This window comes from Camellia sinensis, chromosome 1 (genome assembly GCF_055761805.1).
Source record: "Camellia sinensis isolate YWXY chromosome 1, ASM5576180v1, whole genome shotgun sequence".
NCBI classification, from domain to species: domain Eukaryota; kingdom Viridiplantae; phylum Streptophyta; class Magnoliopsida; order Ericales; family Theaceae; genus Camellia; species Camellia sinensis.
The window spans coordinates 71356277-71378495 of record NC_138961.1 but is presented as its reverse complement, the minus strand read 5'-3'; the positions used below and the strand labels follow the sequence as shown (position 1 = coordinate 71378495).

The following is a 22219-nucleotide window of genomic DNA, read 5'->3' as shown; positions in this document are numbered from 1 at the left end:
TAAACTCAGATGAGGGGGAACCATTCACCAGAACTGAAACTCGTGGAGTTGAAATACAATCCTGCACCCAAGATAACCACTTTGCTCCAAAACCAAAACTCTTCACCATAGAAAACAAAAGGACCCATTAACAGAATCAATAGCCTTTTCGAAATCAAGTTTCAGAATAATACCTCACTTTTTGGTTCTCTTCCACCAGTCAACAATTTCATTTGCAATTAAAACTCCATCAAGAATACTTCTACCACCCACAAAACGATGATTGCTCCTCACTGATTATTCTAGGCATCACTATCTTTAATCATTTAACCAACACCTTAGAAAGAATCTTATACACTGACCCAATTAAACTTATAGGTCGGTAGTCCCCAAGACTAATTGGATTATCTTTCTTAAGCACCAAGGTAATAACAGAACTGTTTATACCACCTACCAGTTTACTATTTCAATGAAAATTCTGCATAAACTGGAAAACATCCTTCTTTACAACCTTCCAACATTTCTGAAAAAATAACATATTAAAACCATCTAGCCAGGAGCTTTATTCCCATCACACCCTCTCACTGTAGCCCAAATTTCATCCTTAGAAAATTCTGCCTCGAGGGAATCTACCACTACTGAGTTGCCAATTGATTTAAAACTACCCGCCAATTTTGGTCTAAAGCTCCATACTTTAGAAAAATGTGTCTTCAAAAAATTAAACACCTCATGTTTAATTCGGACTGGTTCATCATATACAATTCCACCAAAGTTCAAGGAACCAATGCCATTTCTATTCTGCCTATAACTAGCTATAACATGGAAAAACCTAGTGTTTTTATCCCCTTTTTGCGCCCAGTTTAACCTTGATTTCTAAAGCCAAATCCATTCTTGCATCTTACTCAATTTCCACACCTCATCTCTGGTTTCTCTTCTACTTAATTTCTCCACACTAGATAGTTCTCTGGTTTCAACCACCAGATCAAATTCATGTAATTTCTCCTTGGCGTGCTGCAGTTTCACTGGTATAACTCCAAACACATCACAGTTCCATCTCTTCAAAGCATACTTGACCTGTTGGAGTTTTTTAGGCATTATAAACCCTCCCCACCCAGTGATTTGCGACTCTTCCCACACCTTCCTTACCACTTTAGAAAAAGTAGGATTAACAGTCCAGGCATTCAAAAATCTGAAAGGTTTGGGGCCCCAATCCCTTTCATCTTCCATTAGCAAAATTGGGCAATGATCAGACACAATTTTTGGCAACCCCCACAATTTAACATGTAACTTCTCAATCCATTCAGGATCCAACAAAAACCTATCAGTTTTACTCCGTAATGCACCCTTCTGTGCATTGCACCATGTAAATTTTCTTCCAATCATTGGGATATCTGTGAGCTCACAAGACTCAATAAAAACATTAAAATCTCTCATTCCTCTATCCCTCCTAGACACACCTATACGCTCACTAATCAGTCTAATTTCATTGAAATCCCCCCTCCAGACGTCACGGGCTGGGGAAAATGTTTCTAAGCTATTTTATGGTGTCCCACAACCTTCCCCTTTTACTTGCATCAGTAGGAGCATAGATGTTCATCAAAACGCGGTTAAAAGAATGATAGAGAGTACCTGCTAGGAGTAGAAAATTCCTACTACCACAACACTCCTATAATTGAAAAAACTCGGGATCCCAAACACAAATAATACCACCCACACTGCCTTGCGAACCAGCCTCCATATATTCGAACTGAGCCCTTTCCCAAAACAATCTAATATCACATTCTGATAACGTTGATCTCTTCAATTCCTAAAGGAAAAGCATCCCAATGATTCTTTCATTTACTAATTTCTTGATTTTACCTCTCTTCTCTAACCAACCCAACCCTCTAATATTCCACAAGAGTATCTTCATTAAAACTACTAACCACACAAATAAACACTTACCTCCAAACTAGCTTACTCTGATGGACCAATTCTGGCCCCCACTTTTCCTTTGTCCTGCTGTTCGAGCACCACAATACGATCAACAATACTTGTTTCATCCTGCTCAAACTCTACCCCAAGTAATTTACCCATATGCAAAGTTGCCTGAGCTTCATTCAGAATCAAATCCTCACTTCTTGAACCACTATGTAGACCGCCCGAACTCCGCTCCGCGCGCGAGGGCGCAAATTGTTGTTCTAGCTACTACAGTTCGGACTCCTGTCACGGTTTTGAATCTAATCTCACAAAGTACAATGTAAGACTGATAAATCACCAAAGAGTCCAAATCCGACAAATCGTTTCGGAAAATCAATTTTAATAAAAAAGCGCCAAACATGGACTGCTTTGTCAGATTTCAGAGTTGCCACCTTAATGTTTTGTCTTTGGAAAATTTAGGAAACCCTGACTCGTGCCTAAGGCCACGTGCCCGTCATCACCAAAGTTGCCTCGGCTTGGGAACTTGGGTATGAGAGGGGAAGGTCCTGAAATGAGCACTCCCGCTCGCCCGATTTGATCGGCCTCTACTAATCATGATATGTTGTTTTTGAAAACATATGTGTTCTTATTCCGGTTTATTAGCTAGTTTACTATGTGATGCGCACAGCATACAAGTATAGACTAAATCACTTAATTTGGAACAAAACATCTCATGTTTGTTTTTCGAAAATGGTTTGAAAATGCTACTCGTAAGTAAGCTAAGACGCGGATTTGCCACCCTCAAGTGGGCTTAGAAAACATGATGATTTTGCCACCTCAAGTGGGCTTAAAGCTCGTATTTGATGAATTGTCCCAATTCAAGCAATCAAGCCTCCACCCACAGGCATTCATGCAGTTTATCAACTAAGCAAATAGCCTCATGGCAAGTATGCTGTCATGGCAGTCACTTACATACATGCAAGGATGCTAAAGCATAAACACTCACAGTGTATTCCGAGCCAAAACAGAAGCTAATTAGTAATCAATGCATGATCCAAGCTATGTTAAGATGCCTAATGCAACACATGCAAAAATGCAACTAAAATAGGCTCGGCTATCTAGAATGGCATATGAATGCAATTTGATAACATGTATTCAAATTGGTATTTGAAATACAATGCAGTTTGTATGATGCGCCGAGCCCGGTGCGTGCAAAACAGATGAATGATGCACGCATGCGAAGCATAAGAATGCTAATTGAAAATGACCCTAAACTAACCATCAAAAGCGGTTAAGTAAAAGGGAGAAAGAAATAGGGGTTGGAAGACATGCATCACACACACGCACACATATTACAAAATTCGCCCTTTCGACGGAGGGTCCGAATAATAAGTAAACTAGCTAATCTAAGCTAATTAAACTAATTATTACAAAACGAAACTAATTAATTAACAAGTTAACTAATTAGTTATTACAACACCAATTGATTAGTTAAGCGCATTAACTAATTAAGTACAAAACCAAAGCATTCGCTAGCTAAGCAAAGCAGCTAAGTAAAGCAATAAAAAAAAGTCCTCGGGACGAGAAATGCATGCATGCTCGGTCTCCTCGTTCGGAAATCCATCACTATGCCCCAACTTGCCTCTGTTTCTATTTGATTTCAGAACACTGCACAAACTTCCAAATAGCTTCTACTCCAACATGGAGACCTCCAGGAAGGCTGCCAACCACTTAATGGTGTTGTAGACCACCTAAGTATGCTGCAGACCAGAAAAAGTGGTCGGCCAGCTACTTTTTCTGGTCTGCCGACCAGAAAATCCTACCAAGCTCTAATTTGCTGCAACAGAGAACAAGAAGGGGCACAACAGTGTATTTCCAAGGTATGTGTGCACAACCACTCTCCCTATCATTTCTTAAGCTCAAGGGAGTGCGGTTCTCGACTCTCGGGCCACCAACCGAGCATCGCAATGCACGATGGCCGAGGAGCCAAGTTTGCACAATTCAATGTCAATGAATGCACAAATAACACATAAAAGCCTCCACATCTATCAAGCTTGATCAAGAGGGTCGGCGACTGAGAAATTAGGCTCGTTTCATCACTTCAAGTATGAAATGCTCCTCGTTTCTCGTGTTTAGATCAACATCCGATCCAAACACAATGCAATGCAACACACATGCAAACAATCATGCTATCTTACTAATGCGAGAATGGCATACACAATATTCTACCATGCAAACAATGCATGCATGGCAAGTTTAGAAGCTTAAGGCATCAAAGCTAGGAAAGAGCATCTCACAAGAGGCATGCAAAACAATGCTCATTGGACTTAAACCGAATATGGACATACCTAAATCATGCCAAAACAATGGCCAGAATGCTATGAAATGATGGCATGAAAGGCAAGATGGTGATGCTCATGCAATGGCCTATCAACTAGGCAATAAGAGCACAACTCTCAAACATGATTAAGAAGTGACAAACATAAAAGTGTGACAACACTATATGCACTGAAACCATGTATGAAATGATGCCAAATCACTCAAACAACACAAGTAGAGCATGCAAGAGGCATGAAAGCTTGAAGCTAGCATAGGCACTTGCACTATAGCTATGCAATAGATGAACCATATGGCCGAGACAACCCAAAACAGTCTTAGAGCATGTCAAATCAAGGCTAAAACATGTATGGAGTAGAGCTAACACATGCTAGCATGAAGGGCATGAACCATGGAGTATGCAAGGCCAATAAGGAGGATTACGCTACACCTACCAAAACCAAGCATGAGATGACTTCACCAACAAAAATCAGAGTTGTATCATGGCAAAACAACACCAAAAACACACTGATATGGCAGCCCAAAAGCTTAGGCAAGATGGCATACATATTGGCTCATATTGAAGGCATAAAGACACAACTCTCAAATACATTGAAGGAGTGGAAAATGTGAGAGTGTGGCAATGAAATATGCTCTGAAATCACATGCAAAGTGAAGCCATGTCATGCAAATAGCTCAAATAAAGCATGCCAAGAGACTTGAAATACAAAGCTAGTCAAGGGCTTTACACTACAACCATACCAAGCAATGCTCAAATGACCTAAAGCACTAAAAATAGACCTAAGGCAGGTCAAAGTGGTAGCAAAAACATGCTAGACTCGTAACAAAGATGGCAAGAAAGATAGGCTCCCGAATTAGCCCACAAACAAGGCATAAGGGCATAACTCTTAAACACAATGAAAGAGTGATAAACATGAGAACATGGAAGAAGTTTATGGTCTGAAATTACCTACCAAATGATGTCATGCCATGCAAAAGGCTCAAATATGACATGCTAGGGGTCCCAAAGTGCAAGGCTAGCAAAGCCAAATGCACTATAGCTATGCAAAACCAAACATGCATGACCAAAACCACTTAAATCAGACCTCAAGCATGTTAAATCAAAGCCAAAAATGTGCTGGAGTAGAGCATACACATGCTAGATCAATAGGCTAAAACAATAGATATGCTAGGCTAGTGAACCAAAATTGCACTACAAGTGCAAGGAGCATGCAAGAGGTGACCAAACCAACCCAAATAAGAGTTATGAGATGTCAAATAATGGCCAAAAACCTGCTGAAATGGAGCCAATACATGCTAGAAAGACATGCTGCTTTGCAAGGCTACAAGTAGATTTACACTACAAGTGTATAAAGCATGCAAGAGGCGACCAAACCAGCCATGGACAGAGTTATAACAGGCCCAAAAACTCACAAAAACATGCTCAAACTAAGCCTCAAGAAGATAGAAATACATGCTCTTTTGATGGGCCATCGACACAAGCACACAAGACACAAGAAGAGGGGATGACCCTCTCCTATTTGGAGCATCAAAACACACTTTCCACCACTAAAAATCCACTGGATTTCAGTGGCTAAAAGGCCAAACAAAGGCTAAAACAAAAGCCTCAAAGGATGGCTCAAAAGCCTAGCAAATAAGGCATGCAAGGGAGTAGACCACCCCCAACACCAAAGAAGCCTCAAACAAACATCTTAAGCACTTAAAATCAGAACTTTTTTCAATTGAAAGTTAGCCCTAAAACAATATGCAAATAGGGCCAAAGACTTAATCAAAAGCAAAACTTTAAGGGGGCTAGAAACTCACCCTTGAAGAACAACTTCAAAGCAGCAACTCCAACAACTTTTTTTGGACCAAAAACAATTCAAAAACACAAAAAATAGCTTCAAGGTGCCTTAGCTCCAAAGCAAAGGTGTCTTACTAGGTATTTGTGTGCAAAATTTTGAAGAAATGGCACTTTTAAGAACAAATATTGAGAGAAAGGAAGAACTATAGAGATAGATGATATGTATAGCCCTCAGCCAATTTTCTCAACCTAAAGCAAGAGGGAGGAGGCTTCCTTTTATAGAAAACCAAGCATCAAGCTTGTTGAACAAGTTTTAGGCTCCAAGCAATCCCTCTATACATATGTATGGAGGATGCTTTCTGTGCCCAACAGCTGGCATAGAAAATATCTGCAGAAAGTGTAGGAAAGCTGCCGACTAGTTGAAGTGGTCGGCCAGCTACTTGCACTGGTCGGCCAGCTACTTGTTCTGGTCTATAGGAAGAGAAAGTGGTCAGCAAGGGACTGACAAGGCCAAAAAGCGGCTGGCAAGTGTCCAAATTGAATCCCTAGAAGTAAGCTTTCCAATGGTGGCAGCCTTGCATCAAAATTCCAACTGCACAAAAAGTTATGCCTGTTTTGGTGAAGACTGCTCGGTTTCGGTCCAACCGGCTTGATGCTTAATTTCAACCAGCTATATCTCTCTTATCCGGACACGGCTTTAGGAGATTCTTAAGTGAAAAATGAAGCCCCAGAAGTATGATTTCCAACGGTGGTGGCCTCATAGTTGAAATCCAAGTATTCAAAAGGATAGGCCTGATTTAGCGAGGGATGCTCGACTCTCTCTTAACAGTTCATGCCCATATTCTTCCCCAACTTGGTTTCTTCCCTCTTCTTCTCTTTTCTTCAACTCCAAACCCTTAAACAAGGTGTTTTGAAAGATTTTTCAAAGATTTCATCTCTCTTTCATTCATTTCCACTTTGTCCTTGTTCGGTTTATCGAAAAGCGCAACATTTAACAAAATGCGAGCGTCGGAACATCGTAAGAACTTTGTTTCAAAAATATTTTGAAAGAGAGGGTTTTGAGGTCTAAAATGTTTGGTCAGAATAGTTTTGGTCCAAAAATGGGGTATAAGGTTTGGATTTGACTCTCTCCTTGCCAAAGAAACCGAACCTTTGCACTGCACAACTTTTAACACCAGGTAAACCATCAGTAACGCCCAAGCCTTAAGGGCGGTCAAAAATGGGGTGTCTACACACTACTGCTTCAGTTAGCTAACGATCTGGACAAAACAACTGAGGCTGATTTGAACAAAGCTTCTCTTTGGGAATTTCTTTTTGCTAAGGACTCATTATGCCCTCTTCTCCTTGAACATATTGGGACCTTCAAGTTTCTATGATTTTTCCAAACCATCCTACGAGTTGTAGAAACAAATTTCAGAATTTTTTGTGTAGATCCCCCTTCTAATGCTTTACCACTACCATCTTGGGCCAAGTCCTTGTTATGGCTAAAATTTTGGCCCACCAGTCCAAAATCATGTCCTTGATGGAACATGGCCCTGCCGGCCTACCCAGCATAAACTCTTCTAATTGGGCTTGAGAAAAACGCACCTTTAAATGGACTTCTGATCTGCTTCACTACGGCTTTTCATGAAACCAGATGTGATCACATGCCCATCAAGCTGCCCATCAAGCCGCACACCTATATCATCATTACTCCTTTTGGAAGATGTTGTTTCTGATACAACCATCTTATCAGAGCCTTCTTTTGAATTACCAAAGCTGTCAACAGTTTCAGCCACCACCGATGCATTCATCCAGCTATCACCACCACCACTTCCCACGTCACTTAGAACAGTCCTTAGAGCGTTTTCCACATCATCTTGCTTGACCACTCCACATTCCAGGTGTGATGCCACATCAGCTTCTCCTTCATCCTTGCTATGGCCGAAGACTGAGACCCTATCACTATTCCTACCGAAGCCATGTAACCCATCAGAACTTTGGCTGTCCAGATTCAGGCATTTGGAAAATACCATTTGCTTTTCACAAATTCTAACTGGGTACATACCACTACTGGACTCTAGATTGATTACTACATTTACAGCCTCCATGCATTTCATAACTATCTTAACCTTGCTGCATACGAACGACAACGGGTCACCAATATCTTCATCCAACCCAACCACTTCCCCCCATAATCTTCCAATAGAAGTAAATGTTTCTGCACTCCACAGATTCAATGGAACTCCATAGCATGAGATCCAAGTACATCTCTCTTGTTTAATATGCATACCAGTTTTCCAATCCAACACAAATTCACCCCACTTGTTTAGCCATCCTTGCATTATTCTCACTCCCTCAGCTTTCTCCTCGGTTGAGCCGAAAGTGATAACAATATCCCTACCTCTACCATCTCTGATTCTACCTTTCCTCAATCCCCTACGATGAGCTTTATGTTTGAAATCGGCCTTCGTGACATGATGATGTAATCTAATTATCACACTCTCATACAGCCATCCGTTTCCCACCTCCTGTGCTTTCACCCATAGCCTTGATTGGCCTTTCTCCCTTTTTCCAATAAGAGCTTTTGCAAACGTTTTCGTAGCTCCTCTGTTATTTTGTACATCCCGACCCTCAAAAGTAACCTTCTGTTTGGGCGTATTCGTAGCTCCAAGAGTGCTCTGTTTCACTAGTCTGCGTTGATCACTATTGAAATCAACTTCCTTAACCTTTAGCGCTCTATCATCCACCCACAACCCATTTGCTTTTTGAATTGTCATAGTAGCAACCACTGTGCAGTCATACCTCACGAAGCCAAACCTTGTATTGGATGACCGTCTCCTTTTGTTTGGAATAAAGACATCCTTTACAACTCCAAACTTATTGAACAAAGTAAATAGGCCTTTTGGATCAATGGATTCTGGTAAGTTATCCACAAAGATAGTGATCATCTCCATACAACATTCCAATCACTCTGTTCCTTTGTTTCACCACCGACTTCCACCCTCTACCATGGGTTTTCATCCTCTTTATATTCTCTCTAAGGTTGAAATTATGATACCTTTCATCATTGGAAAGCATTTCAAGCACCAAAATCTTAATGGTCAGCCAAAATAGAGTGTTTACACATGGCTATCTATAAAAATAAAAATAAAAATAAATAGGTTTTTAATATTTGGTTGTACTAATTTGATTTTTTAATCCGTTAATAACCTATCAAGTTCTAAATAAAATTTGAAATAAAATTAATAAAGCATAAGAGTATACGGAATGATAAGTGCTTTTTTTATTTTATATCTTTCACTAAATAATTTTTTAATTTTTACAAAATATTTTCGAAATAAGTTTCTGAAAGGCAAACAAAACATGGCCATCTACACACACACACACACACACACACACACACAAAAGTGTCCAAACATATAGATCAAGAGTTTAATTATATTATGATGTTATCTAGTATTTCATTGAGCCCACACTTCCAATTTATCTCACTTATATCGTCAAACACCTTATAACTATTCTTATAAATACCCACATTTCACATTAAAACATATCAAATTAGTCCAAATCAAACCATAATATATAGCGGTCAGGGTTTATACCTGACCTTTTTATACTCTTTGGTTGTAAGTTTTGTACATATTGGTGTTATTGATATCGATTCTAGTCCTATGTTATCATTTGGGAGTTGAGAATTTGTTTGTTGGTAAAGTTTGAAATAGGTTGAGACTTAGTATTTCTACAGACTTTAGTTGTCTGGGCTTGAGCGGTGTTTCGGTCGCTTGAGCAGTTTTTTATTTCTCCTAGTTTCTAAGTTTACAGTCTAAACTTTTGGGAATTTGGTCTCTTCGCTTGAGCCTAGTTTTGGTCGCTCGATTGATGTTCTTTGTTTGACGCTCGAGCAGTGTTTCGTTCGCTAAAGCGGTTTGTTTGTATCAAGCTGCGGGGAAATATCTTTTTCTTACTTTTCTAATTTCCTCTCTCTCTCTACACTTTTTTTGAACCATTTTCTCTCAACTCTCTCTAATTTCTTGCCTAAAACTTTCAATCTACTTCAATCCTTGAATCTTGCCACCGTGGTGCTTTGGAATAAAAGGTAGAGCTCGAGGAGGGAGTTGTTTGATCTGAAAAGTTTGAGTTTTCGTCTCCGTTAGTTTGAGTGTTGTTTTTCTCTTATTCTTCTTTCTTTTGAGGTAGGGACTTTCTTAATGATCTGCATGTTGTCTAGCTTTGTTATATGCTAATTTTGGTTGTTTAGAGTTTTTGAAAAGTTAGGTTTTTTATTATATTCGTATTTTTTAATGCATTAATTAGGAGAAAACTCTTGTTTTTTTGTTGTGATTTGAAATTAGATATCGTATGGCTATTGTATAATGAGATTTTGAGAAAAATTGTATTTTATCAAAAACCTGGATCAGGGGTCACTGCGGTAGTCCCTCACTGCGATGCTTGCCGTACATGTAAAACGACACCGTTTTACATTTTTTTCAAAAGTGAGGGTGAAGGCAATACCAACCATCACACTAGTATTAGGTGGCATACTGAAGACACAAGGGGTGATATAAAGTTGTAACTTATTTTACCTTTTGCTTCATATTAAAGAAAGAATGAACAGATAAATTATGTCATTTTGATTATTTTTTAAGCAAACAATTCAAATAATTTTTAAATAAAAAATTATAATAAAGTAAAAAAATACTCATTCTTTTTAGATTGCATCCCCCCCCCCTCCCTTCCAATTGCACTTTTGATGCATTTAAGCGAGTTTTGAAGTAGTCAAAACATGTATAGTTTGTTTGATTTTAATTTCAAAATTAATCTTTCAAAAAAAATACAATTTAATTTGACAAAAATAAACATTAAAGAAGATATTTTTAAAATTTTAAAAGTTATTCAACTTCAAAAAATATAAAATTCTATAAAAAAATAATGAGTGTTTTTTACTTTATTATAATTTTTTTTACTAATTGAGAGAGTTTTTGTGTGAATTAGGGCCGAGCTAAAACATAGTGCAGTAAGGGACCGAGCTATGGGCCGAGCTAGGTCCAGGGATAATGAGGGACTGATTTATGGGCCGAGGTGAATGGGCTTCGCAGCTTGGAGCCTATTCTTCTTAGCTCGGTCAGAGATAGCTGCAAGTAGCTCGGTCTGGGTATTCCAAACCGAGTTAAATGGGCGATGACCGAGCTAGGCACTGCTTGTGGAAGCACCGAGCTGAGCGTGTCAGAGGTGTTAGCTCGGTTGTGCTGTCATTTTGCCCTGGTAAAACGATCTCACTTGGCTTGCAGTGATGAGAATGATTTAAGAATAAGGATTATCCTTGGGCATGAGACTCCTAGGAGGACTTTGCTAAGGAGAGTTAGAGTCCTACTAGGATTGTGCGAACCATCTCACTTGGTTGGTAGTGAGTAGGGTATGCGATTCCTAGAAGGATTTTTATAAGGAGAGTTGGAATCCTACTAGGATAGGGCTAAACAGAATCTATAAAAACTCATGACAAGACCTATGTACAGGTATCATAAATTTGACTCTAAAATACACAGAGCTTTTGTCTATTGTCTGTTTGTTGACTTAGGCATCGGAGAGGTATCCGGCACACACCTGCCGGCTAGCTCACGTTTGTGTTTTCAGGGAGTAAAGTGACGATGTTTGGAGGAGTATAAACTTGATCAATAGGATTATACGAGAAAATTATTTCGTGTTCGTACACTAATTAAGTCTATTTAAAATTTATTTGAATTGTTTGCTTCAAAAATAATCAAAATGATATAGTTTAACTGTTCATTCTTCCTTTAATATGAACCATACAGTAAAATGCAAAATGAGTTATAAACTCTACATCACCCCTTGTGTTTTTAGGATACCATCTAATATTAGTGGGATAGTTGGTACTGCCTTCATCCCACAGTAATTAATAACCCTTGAAAAAAAAATACAAAACGTAAAACGGTATTGTTTTACATGCACGGTAGGCTAGTGAGGGACTAAAACCTAGGATGTTTGGTATTTTGGAAATGATATGGAAATTGTTAATGCTGTGGGATTTTTCCTTGAGGAATGAGGATTAGTTGGAAACATTTATGAATCATTGGAAAAAACGAGTATTAATTATTTTTGTTTGAAATATTGAGTTTTGTTATGAAATCTATATCATTTAGTTGAAATTGAATATTAAATGTTGGGGGTCGCAAGACTCGTACAGACTATGAATGTTATTTATTGAGAATTGTTGATATTTTGAAAAAATTATGGAGATTCCGAATTTGATGGGTAATGTTAAAGATATAAAATTTTATACCAAATGAATGACCAAATGTCTCACATATCGAGTTTACAAACATTCATTTGATAAAAAATTTAAGACCTATAACATTTTTTTTTGTTGTTGTTGTTATCCTTTAATAGTTATATTCGGCAATTTAACTATTTACAAGTCATACATCGTGCTGTGTGCATCATGGATTATGAGCTGGGGGTTTTATATTTTGAAAATATCATGTTAGAAAACTTGTATAATTTTGGGAAAAAGAGTAAACACCGCATAGAATTTGATTAAGGGATGTGATTGTAATTAATTAAGTTGGTATGTGTGTCGTTAATGGGGAGATACAAGCCAACTTAATTATAAATATAACCCAATTATCCATCCAAGGGTTTTAACCATTTAATTGAAAACACCAACCAAGCCTGACAAAATTGATAAAAGTGAAACACTATTGAAGAAACATGTTGGAAAGGAAAAACAAAATTATCTGAATGAAGGAGGCCAACAAACATATTTATATAAGAGTAATGGTGGAGATATTAAGGGTGTGTTTGGTAAAGTTTACGTTTTCAGTTTATATTTATTAAAATTTTATAAATTGGTTTTTGTTTATTTTTTGTTTATTTTTAGAAAAACATAAACTACAAACGCGTTTGGTAATTAACAAAATGTTTAAAAAAAATTTAAAATATAAAAAGAGTGAGAAATGGCGAGTGGTGGCAAGTGGTGACAGTGGGTGGTGGGTTGCTGGTGGTGGTTGGTGGTGGCGGGTGGTGATGGTGGGTGGGTGGGTGGGTGACAGCAACGGGTGGTGGGTGTTAACCAGTGGGTGGTGGTGGTGATGGTGGCGGGTGGTGGATGGTGGTGGCAGGTGGGTGGCGGATGGCGGGTGGTGATGGTGGGTGGGTGGGTGATGGTGGCGGGTGGTGGTAGTGGTGGTGGCGGCGGGTGGTGGGTGGTGGTGGCAGGTGGGTGGCGGATGGTGGGTGGTGGCGGATGGTGGTGGTGGTGGTGGTAGTGGGTGGGTAGGTGGGTGACAGTGGCGGGTGATAGGTTGTAACGAGTGGGTGGTGGTGGCGGGTAGCGGGTGGTGGTGGCAGGTGGGTGGCAGGTGATGGTGATGGTGGTGGGTGGTGGGTGGTGGTGGCGGGTGAGTGGCTGGTGGCTGGTGGTGGCAGGTGGCTGGTGAGTGGTGGTGGCAAGTAGGTGGTGGTGGCGGGCGGTAGATGGTAGTGGCGAGTGGTCGGTAGTGGCGGTTGGATGGCAGATGGGTGGTGGGTGGTGGGTGGTGGGTGGTGGGTAGTGGTGGTGGTGGTGGTGGTGGTGGTGGTGGTGGTGGTGGTGGGGGTGGGTGGGGGTGGCGGAGGCGGAAGACGATGGTGGAAAATGGTGGCGGGTGGTGGCTAGTGTTGGGTGGTAAAAAAAAAAAAACTGAAAACTCAAAATGGAAACACATTTTTTGTGTTTTCATTTTTTGGCCAAATTTATAAACTGAGACCACTGATTTATAAATCAAAAATTTTACCAAACAAGTTTTTATTTGAGTTTTTAAAATTTTTGTAAATATAAACAGAAAACTGAAAACGTAAGTGTTACCAAACGGCACCTAAGGGTTTGTTTGGTTTGATTTTGGGAGATGAGTTTGGGAGATAAAAAGTACGAAAAGTTGTTTGGTTTGGTTTTTTTGGAAAGATGTTTTGGAAAATTATTTTGAGAGAGAGTTTTGGAAAAAGTAATTGATTTGATGTGTATGAGAGAGAGATTTGTTTGGAAAACTTGTTTGGTTTACAAATTTTGGGAAATTTTTTTGGGAAAATTTGTTTGGTTTGAGTTTTTCTGAAAACTCATTTGTAGAGAAATTTTCCCAAAAATTTTTGGGAAATTCAAACCAAATGAACCCTAAATTTTTTATCAAATAAATGATTAAAGGTCTCACTGTGGATCCACTTTCCACACCCATGTAAGACATTTGATTATTTATTTAATAAAAAATTTAAGACTTATAACATTTTCTTTTATATAAAATTATTTATTTAATAAAAAAAATTAAAATCTATAACATTTTCCTTATATAATATATAAAACTACGATATGCTCTTAGAAAGTGCATACTGCGTTAACAACATTACAAAATTTGTAACATAAATCTTGGAAAAGTATATAATTTTCTCATCACGAAAAGTATTTTTTTTTTTCTCACCCCCAAGAACTATAATTTTCATTTCAATTCTTCATTCATAAATTTTTATCACAAATTAGCATATAACACATTACAAAAATTTATAAAAAAAAATCTCAACTTTTTTACAATATGCTTTTTTTGAGTGCACGTTATAGATTTCTCTATACAGACTAATCAATTAATAGATGAAAATTATCAATCAATCCTTATCCACACAAATATATACATATATTTGACATCTAAAACAAAATTACGAAGAAAATAATTCAATACATTATCTTTTCTGAAACCCAAATCTATTTTAGTCACAAATTATGCACTTCTCATAGCATGATTCTCACATAAATGTAAAATCACCCCCAAGAATTAGTTTGAGTTTTTTGAATTAAATTTTTTGAAAATTGAGTTTTTTTGTTTTCGCATTTTTTTATTTTTAGTGAATATTTTTAAAATTTTAAATATTTTTTTTTTTACTTTTTTAGATGTACTTTACTTAGATGTATCTAAAAAGTAAAAAATTTATGAAAATTAATAAATACATAAAAATGTAAAAAATATACTGAATTCTCATATTTTTTTTTTGTATTTTTGGTATTTAGTGAATTTTTAAAAGATTTTTTTCAATTTTTTTTTTTTTTTTTACTTTTTAGGTATATGTATGTTAGGTATGTTTAAAAATTTTAAAAATTGCTCAAAATATTTAAAAAATTTAGTAAAAACAAAAAAACACGAAAAATAAAATATTAAAATTTTCTGAAAAGTGTTTTTAAAAAATGATAACCAAGCATAGTAAACAAACACACATCACTATAAAAAATTAAGATTTTAGAGATCAAAATTTAGAGACAAAATTATTTATTAGGGATCAAATATTTTTGTTGCGAAAGTGTCGTTATTATATTTTTAGCAACGAAAATTAGACATTAGTGATGAATTATTATCTTTTTGGGATCAAATTTTTTATCTCCAAAAATAAATTATTTTGAGACCAAATTATTTTGTCCAAAAAAGTGTATTTATTAGTGACATTTTCAAAATTTTATCGTTAAAAGTCTTATTTTTGACTTTTTAAATGATCTTTTAGCGACTATCCTCACAATAATAGAAATCGGTTCTTAAATGCCATTTGCATCAAAATTTTTATATTTAAAGACCAAAAAATTTAACCTCTAAAACTCATTTATGGTGTAGTACATCCAGCAAAATCATCTAAGAAAAAACAAAGAGAAAATCCATGTTCTTCTATTTATTGTTCATATGAATCCAAGTAAAATTTATTATTATTATTATTATTATTATTATTGTTACAGAAATAAAACTTAAATCATCTTAATTTATCAAACCTTTTTATATATATTTTTTGACCAGTCGTAATCTTCAACACACACATATATTGCAGTGTATAGAAAATAACTCACAGAAGGGGAAAAAAAGAAAAAAGGAAAAAACAATGAAGTGTGTAGAGAAAAATAATTACCTTTGCGATTGATTCCACAATACTAGTAGAACAAAAGAGAAATTTGAGGAGGGTTTCTTGTAAGAGTGGAAACTGCCTCAAAAAGTGAGTGTCGACAAGGTAGGAAACAAGAAATATTAGGGATTTTCGTTTAATGTTTTTCATAACACTTACAAAATATCATTGAAGTTTTAAATTTACTTAATTTTACAAAACTTTTGTGAAAAGCTATTATAATTAAAATAAATGTTATTAAAAAAGTAATATTATCCACCTAATAGTTTTTACAACATTTTTACAAAATAATATTAACCCGCAATATTTTATAACATTTTTAAAAATATATTATATTATCAAAAATAATATTTGTTGTAGTATGTACAGCTTTCATTGTAATATATGTGATGCGTAGCATGTGGGTTTGACAATGAAGCATAAGAGCATCCGCATCTACCTCTGCAAATTTTGAGTCAAATCATAATCTAAAATTTACTTCTGTATTTTACTTAGTCTTTTTTTTATATACACATTCCATTAAACTCTCTATTTTAAAATTCTATTTCATTAAAATATTATTTTTTATTGTGTCGTGTTTTAATTATTTTGTGGCAAATAAATTTATTATGTTTTTAATTATTTGTTTTAGTAATGAAAAATGGATTATAATTGAATTGGAAAAGTTTAATTAAATCATTATAATCCTTAAATGCTTCTTGTGTTTAATCATATTTTTGGAGTGCAAAATGATGTTAAAACAAGTATAAAATAAGACACAAGATAGCACCAGAGTAATAACAGAACAACAGCAACACAGGAGCCACGGTGGCTGACCGGCTGGTCGACCGGCCGGACGACCGGTTAAGCAAAATTTTAGTATTTTTCTTCTTCTCATGGGACATCCGGAGGGACATCCTGGGGGACGACCCCAGCTTTGCTCCAGTTCAGTTTTGCTCCAGTTCGAAGATGGTGAGAATGAAATTTGTGTGATAGCTCTGGTAAGTGTTGACAGTAATGGTGGTATGAGAGATTGTGTTCTTGTTGGCGGGAGAAAGAAGCGCAAGAAAGAAAATATAATAAAAAATTGATTACTCTATGAACAGTTCCTCGTTTCATCAGAGGAAAAACTGTAGATTTTTCAAAATGAATGAAGCCCATAGCGAGTCTAATGCATCAACATATTTACAGTTTGACTCTCTACAATAGCGTCAAAGTCGTTGTAGCGACTCTGATGCTGATGCTCTAAGACTATAAATTTTTCAACTCGCGAGAATTTTTTATTAAGGCCAAGTTTGGGAAGACTAAAAAAGTGCACTTTTTGTCTTTTTGGACTAAAAAATTGAGGTTGAAAATATGGATGTTTGGGTTAACTTTTTGACTTTTTATTGAAAAATGTGTAATAAAAAATTGTAAAAATTGATTTGTAGAGAAAAATTTGAATTGGGAGTTGTGCAGCCGTAATTGTTGACTTTTGGTGAATAGTGTTAACTTTTTAGCTTTTTGAGTAACTTTTTGACTTTTTGACTTATTTGGGACTTCCCAAACTTAGCCTAAATATATGATCAAATATTTCACATGATTATATTCGTATGAGATATTTAATAATTTATTTAATAAAAAATTTAGAATTTATAACGGTTTCGTTTGGTGGAGTTTTCAAAATATAGTTTCACACTCACTTTTGAGTGTGGTGTTTGTTTAACGTTTTCAAAAATTAATTCCACATTCACTTTTGAAAACTCTTTTCAAGGCGGGAAAATTTAGACTAACCGGTTGTCCAATCTTTTGACCGGAATAGTGTTCGGTTTTTTATTTTTTTATTTTATTTTTTTTCTCCTGTTATTTTTATATTACAAAAAAATAATATTTGTGAATTTTTTTTTTTAAATTTTTATATGAGTTTTGAATAGAATTTTGAATTGTGTGTTTAGTTATGAGTTGTAAATTTTTGTATCAAATATCATATGTCACATCACTCAATTTAAACTCAATTTAAAACTTTTTTCAAAACTCATAATCAAACAAATTTTTCACACTCAAATCATAATTTTAAAACTTACAAACTCAAAATACAACTCTATTATCACATTATAATTCTAAAATTTTACCAAACACTACCAACATTTTTCATTAAATAATGTGTGGTTGTTGAGAATTGTTAGGGATTGGTTGTTGTCAGTAGCAGTGAGCAATGGTTATTTTTCAATACTTTATTCATCATGAATATCTCAGGGTGGGCTTCTCTTCAATTTTTAATTGAAGAGGTGTTATTAAATCTATTGGGTTAACTTTTAGATCCTGTTTCCATAATTGAAAATATTTATATTTAAAGATTTATCAAATATATTATTTTTATAAAAATTTAAGTCGATTTAATAACTATAATTATGTGTTTTTATCAGTTTTGGCATGAATCGTTTATTTTATAACTGTTTATTTTTTTATACAAAACGAATCCAAATATGTAGATGTCATTATCCGATACTTAATTTTTTACAAACATAATATACTAGACAAATTCTAAAATATAAACTATTTAAATTGTCGGAACCAAATCCGAAAATAGGCCGAATAAATCTAACAATACTTTTTTTTTCAGGTCGATTAAAGACGGAAGAAAAGTCAAGTTCTTCTATTTTTTATATTTCCTCAGTCTCAAAATATTAGTCCTTATTTCATTTTTCATTGTCTCAAAATATTATTCCCTCTTTATAAATCAAGTACAAAAATAATATAAATTTCTTATTTTACCCTTCTTTTAAATTAATAAATAATTTAAAAAGTATAATTATGACATTGATATTCTTAAAAAATATACTATCAAAAGGATAATTTTGAAAAATTAACTTTTTTTCAAATACAATAAGTGTACTACCAAAAAAAAGTTAGATTCCTCAAAAGGGACCAATATTTTGCGACGGAGGGAGTAGGTGAGTGACAATGATATTGATCTCTCGCGTTGGACTTCTCTGTGACTTGCGATCTCTCTTTTTAGGCATCTGCTGGGGATGCTCTGAGTGAGTGAGTGAGAGAGGGAGAGAAAAGACAGCTTTGGAGGAAGCCATGGCAGTGGGAATGGAAGTAGTTAGTGAAGGTGGAGAGGGGTACAAAGGAAGGATGACATCATTTGTTCTGTTGTCTTGCATCGTGGCTGCCACCGGTGGAATCATCTTCGGCTACGATATTGGAATTTCAGGTTTTCCTCTCTCTCTCTACAATCTTTCATTTTTTTTTTTTTTAATCCAATAATCAGTGTATAGTAAGGGTGATCCCAAAACAACAAGGGGATAAATCGAGGAATTGTAACTTTTGTGACTAACCGGTTAGTCACCAAGTCTCTTTGTGGAGAAGATTAGGCACAGCAGTTATTACTCTACCTTTTGGGAGGTTGTTCAGAGTTTTTTTTTTTTTTTTTTTTGATAATTTGAACAATTCATCTTGCAGGGTTCGTTAATAATATTATTTATGTAAAAAATAGAATTAATCAGATATTTATAATCTCATGATTTAGTCGTAATTGTTTTTAGAAGTTTATGAAAGTTATGTTAACCTTAAATTTTTATAAAAATAAATGTGCTTTGGTTATAGAGTATATTCAATCAACTTGATTTTTTATATGGATGGTCTAATTGACAAACTCTATAATATGAACGATTTAGATTATCGAAAACACTCAGAACAATCTCCTACAAAAGACGTAGTAATAATTGCTATGCCTAAGGCGGAATGATCTGAACTGTTTATATTGTGGGGTTCGTTAAGAAAATTATTTATGTAAAAAATCAAGTTAATCGGATATTCATAACCCCATGATCAAGTCTTAATTGTTTTAAAAAATTTATAAAGGTTATGTTAACCGTTAATTTTTAAAAAACAAATGTACTTTAGTTATAGGACTACAGATATCCAATCAAATTAATTTTTTACATGAATGATTTACTTAACGAACTCTATAATATGAACAATTCAGATTATCAAAAAACACTCGGGACAATCTCCCACAAGAGGTGCCTTGAGGCATAGCATATCCCCCATTCCGCCTAAGGCACAACAGTACCCTTCTCTATGACTTATTCACCAAAAAAAAAAAAAAAAAAAAAAATATCCCATCTCCATTTAACTCTTACCAGAGTGGTAGTGGAATAGAAAAGGATCCTTTAACAGAAGAGGTTCTTACGTGTTAATTTAACAATTAATTATTAATTTTTGTTCATCAAAAAATGAAAAAATAAATGTATAATTATTTTTTTTTTAATTTAGTCAATTTTATTTTATTTATTTATTTTTTATTCATCTAGTATATGATGACCTAAAAAAAATAAAAAAATAAAAATTGTTAAAGACTGAAAAAAAAAAACCCTGATTATGTTTGCTTTGTTTTTTGTTTTATGTTTTAATGAATTTTTTTTTTCTCCATATATTTGAATTTTCTGTTCTATTACTCTTGTAGTTAGTCTAGTTGAGTACAACTTATATAAAAGTGTCCGACTTTGGAAATTTTTAAAATTAAAATTAATAGAAAAATTACTAAAAGGGTCAATCTCAAACCACGCATTAATGGAGGGCATGCCGAAATAAAAGACGAAATTACTCTTCGCGCCATTTATATTTGGCCGTTTTCTCATTTTGTCTCATAAGTAGTTTTTATTTTATTTTATTTATTTATTTATTTATTTATTTATTACTTTTGACCCTTTATATTTCAAATTTTCCATTACACCAAAAGCTAATTTATGTCTACAATGAGAAAAAAAAAAAAAAACAAACAAAACAAAAAAATAACATAAAGATAGCCAGGTGACATCAAAATATTTTATTGTAGAAAACACTGATGTAGACCCTTTTGTGTAACCATATGCACCATTTCAAAAGGTGTGTACCATATGGATGTTATGCATTTTTATAGTAAATATTACAAATACATTTTTATGGTAATGTTATACATTTTTTTATCCAAACATTTTCTAATAACAAAATGTGTAAAAATACCTCAAAAATGTGTAACTTCATTTTTCAACCACAAATTGTCATAACTTCTAACAAAAAATTATATAACATTACCACAAAAATATGTAATACATCATAAAAACACATAGCAATGTGCATATGGTACACACCCTATAAAATTTTCCTTATACATGACTCACATCTCTTACACAAATCCAAATCCCACTATAATATTATATTTTTTATGTTATGTGGCAGTTAACGTGATTCTTTTTTATCTATTTTTGCAAAAAATTTAGTTTTAGGAGTAAATTGAAAAAAAAATAAAAAATCTGACTGTCAACCGATTATTTTGAGGTCAAGGCCCGCAAATGCTGTGATATCCTCATCTAATATCTGCTTTTTTTATTCGATAAAAAAAATTTCAGAATCCGTGCATTGGGAGACAAAATTATAACATTTGTAAATCTTTTTATTTACTTTTGTATAGTTTTTGAAAAAGAAGTAAAGCTTTTTAATTGATATATAACGACAACAATGTATGACTTTTAATTGTAAATATCTACTAATTAAGTTCATGATAAATAATATATTATATCAAATAGTCATATCGAATAAAAATTCAAAATTTTAATCTCGTGTATTGTAATACACTTTGATTTCACTTTTTATTTTAAAAATTCTCACTAGCCTCTTAACTTCATTTAATCAGCTTTATTGGTAATTTTGTCACCCAAAAAAAAAAAAATTTGTAACTTGTACAGTTCATACTCTTTGACTCTAACCATGGGTTATCCAGACAAGAGATCTACCTAGTTATGTGTTATTAATCATTTTGTCATTCAGTGAAAAAAATTATAAATATAAAAAGAATTACATCAAAATTGATAATTATAATCTGACAATACAGAATTAGAAACCCAATAACCATCATAAGAAATAGCCTATAATTGAAGAAAATAAATAATTCTTGAAATAATAATTGGAGAAAGTGAGAGAAGATAGAGATGAGCGAATAGAGAGAGAGAGAGAGAGAGGCACAATTGTTTCTATGAATTGTACATGTTTATTACACAAAGAAGGCACTCTATTTATAGAGGATGCCTTGGATGTTTGAACAATTAAATAACATAATGCTACACTAACATAATGCTACACTACACTAACATAATGCTACACTACACTAACAAACACAATGATGATACACTAATATACACTAACATAATGCTACACTACACTAACAAACACAATGATGATACACTAATATACACTAACATCCCCCCGCAAACTCAAGGAGGGAAAGCATCAACCAAGTTGAGTTTGGAAACAAGATCATTGAAGCGGCCAGGAGGATGAGCCTTAGTGAAGATATCAGCGGGTTGATCGACGGAA

At 34.7% G+C, this 22219-nt stretch overlaps 1 protein-coding gene across 2 annotated transcripts in view; it reads left to right on the top strand.

The window, feature by feature from the left end:
* LOC114290954 (hexose carrier protein HEX6) overlaps positions 1–22219 on the top strand; it is a 34787-nt gene that overhangs the window by 5004 nt on the left and 7564 nt on the right. For both annotated transcript variants that reach the window (XM_028234965.2, XM_028234966.2), the window contains exon 2: positions 18480–19076. In XM_028234965.2, the coding sequence (XP_028090766.2) occupies positions 18944–19076 (133 nt within the window). In that variant the 5' untranslated portion in view covers positions 18480–18943. The remainder of the gene's footprint in view (positions 1–18479; positions 19077–22219) is intronic.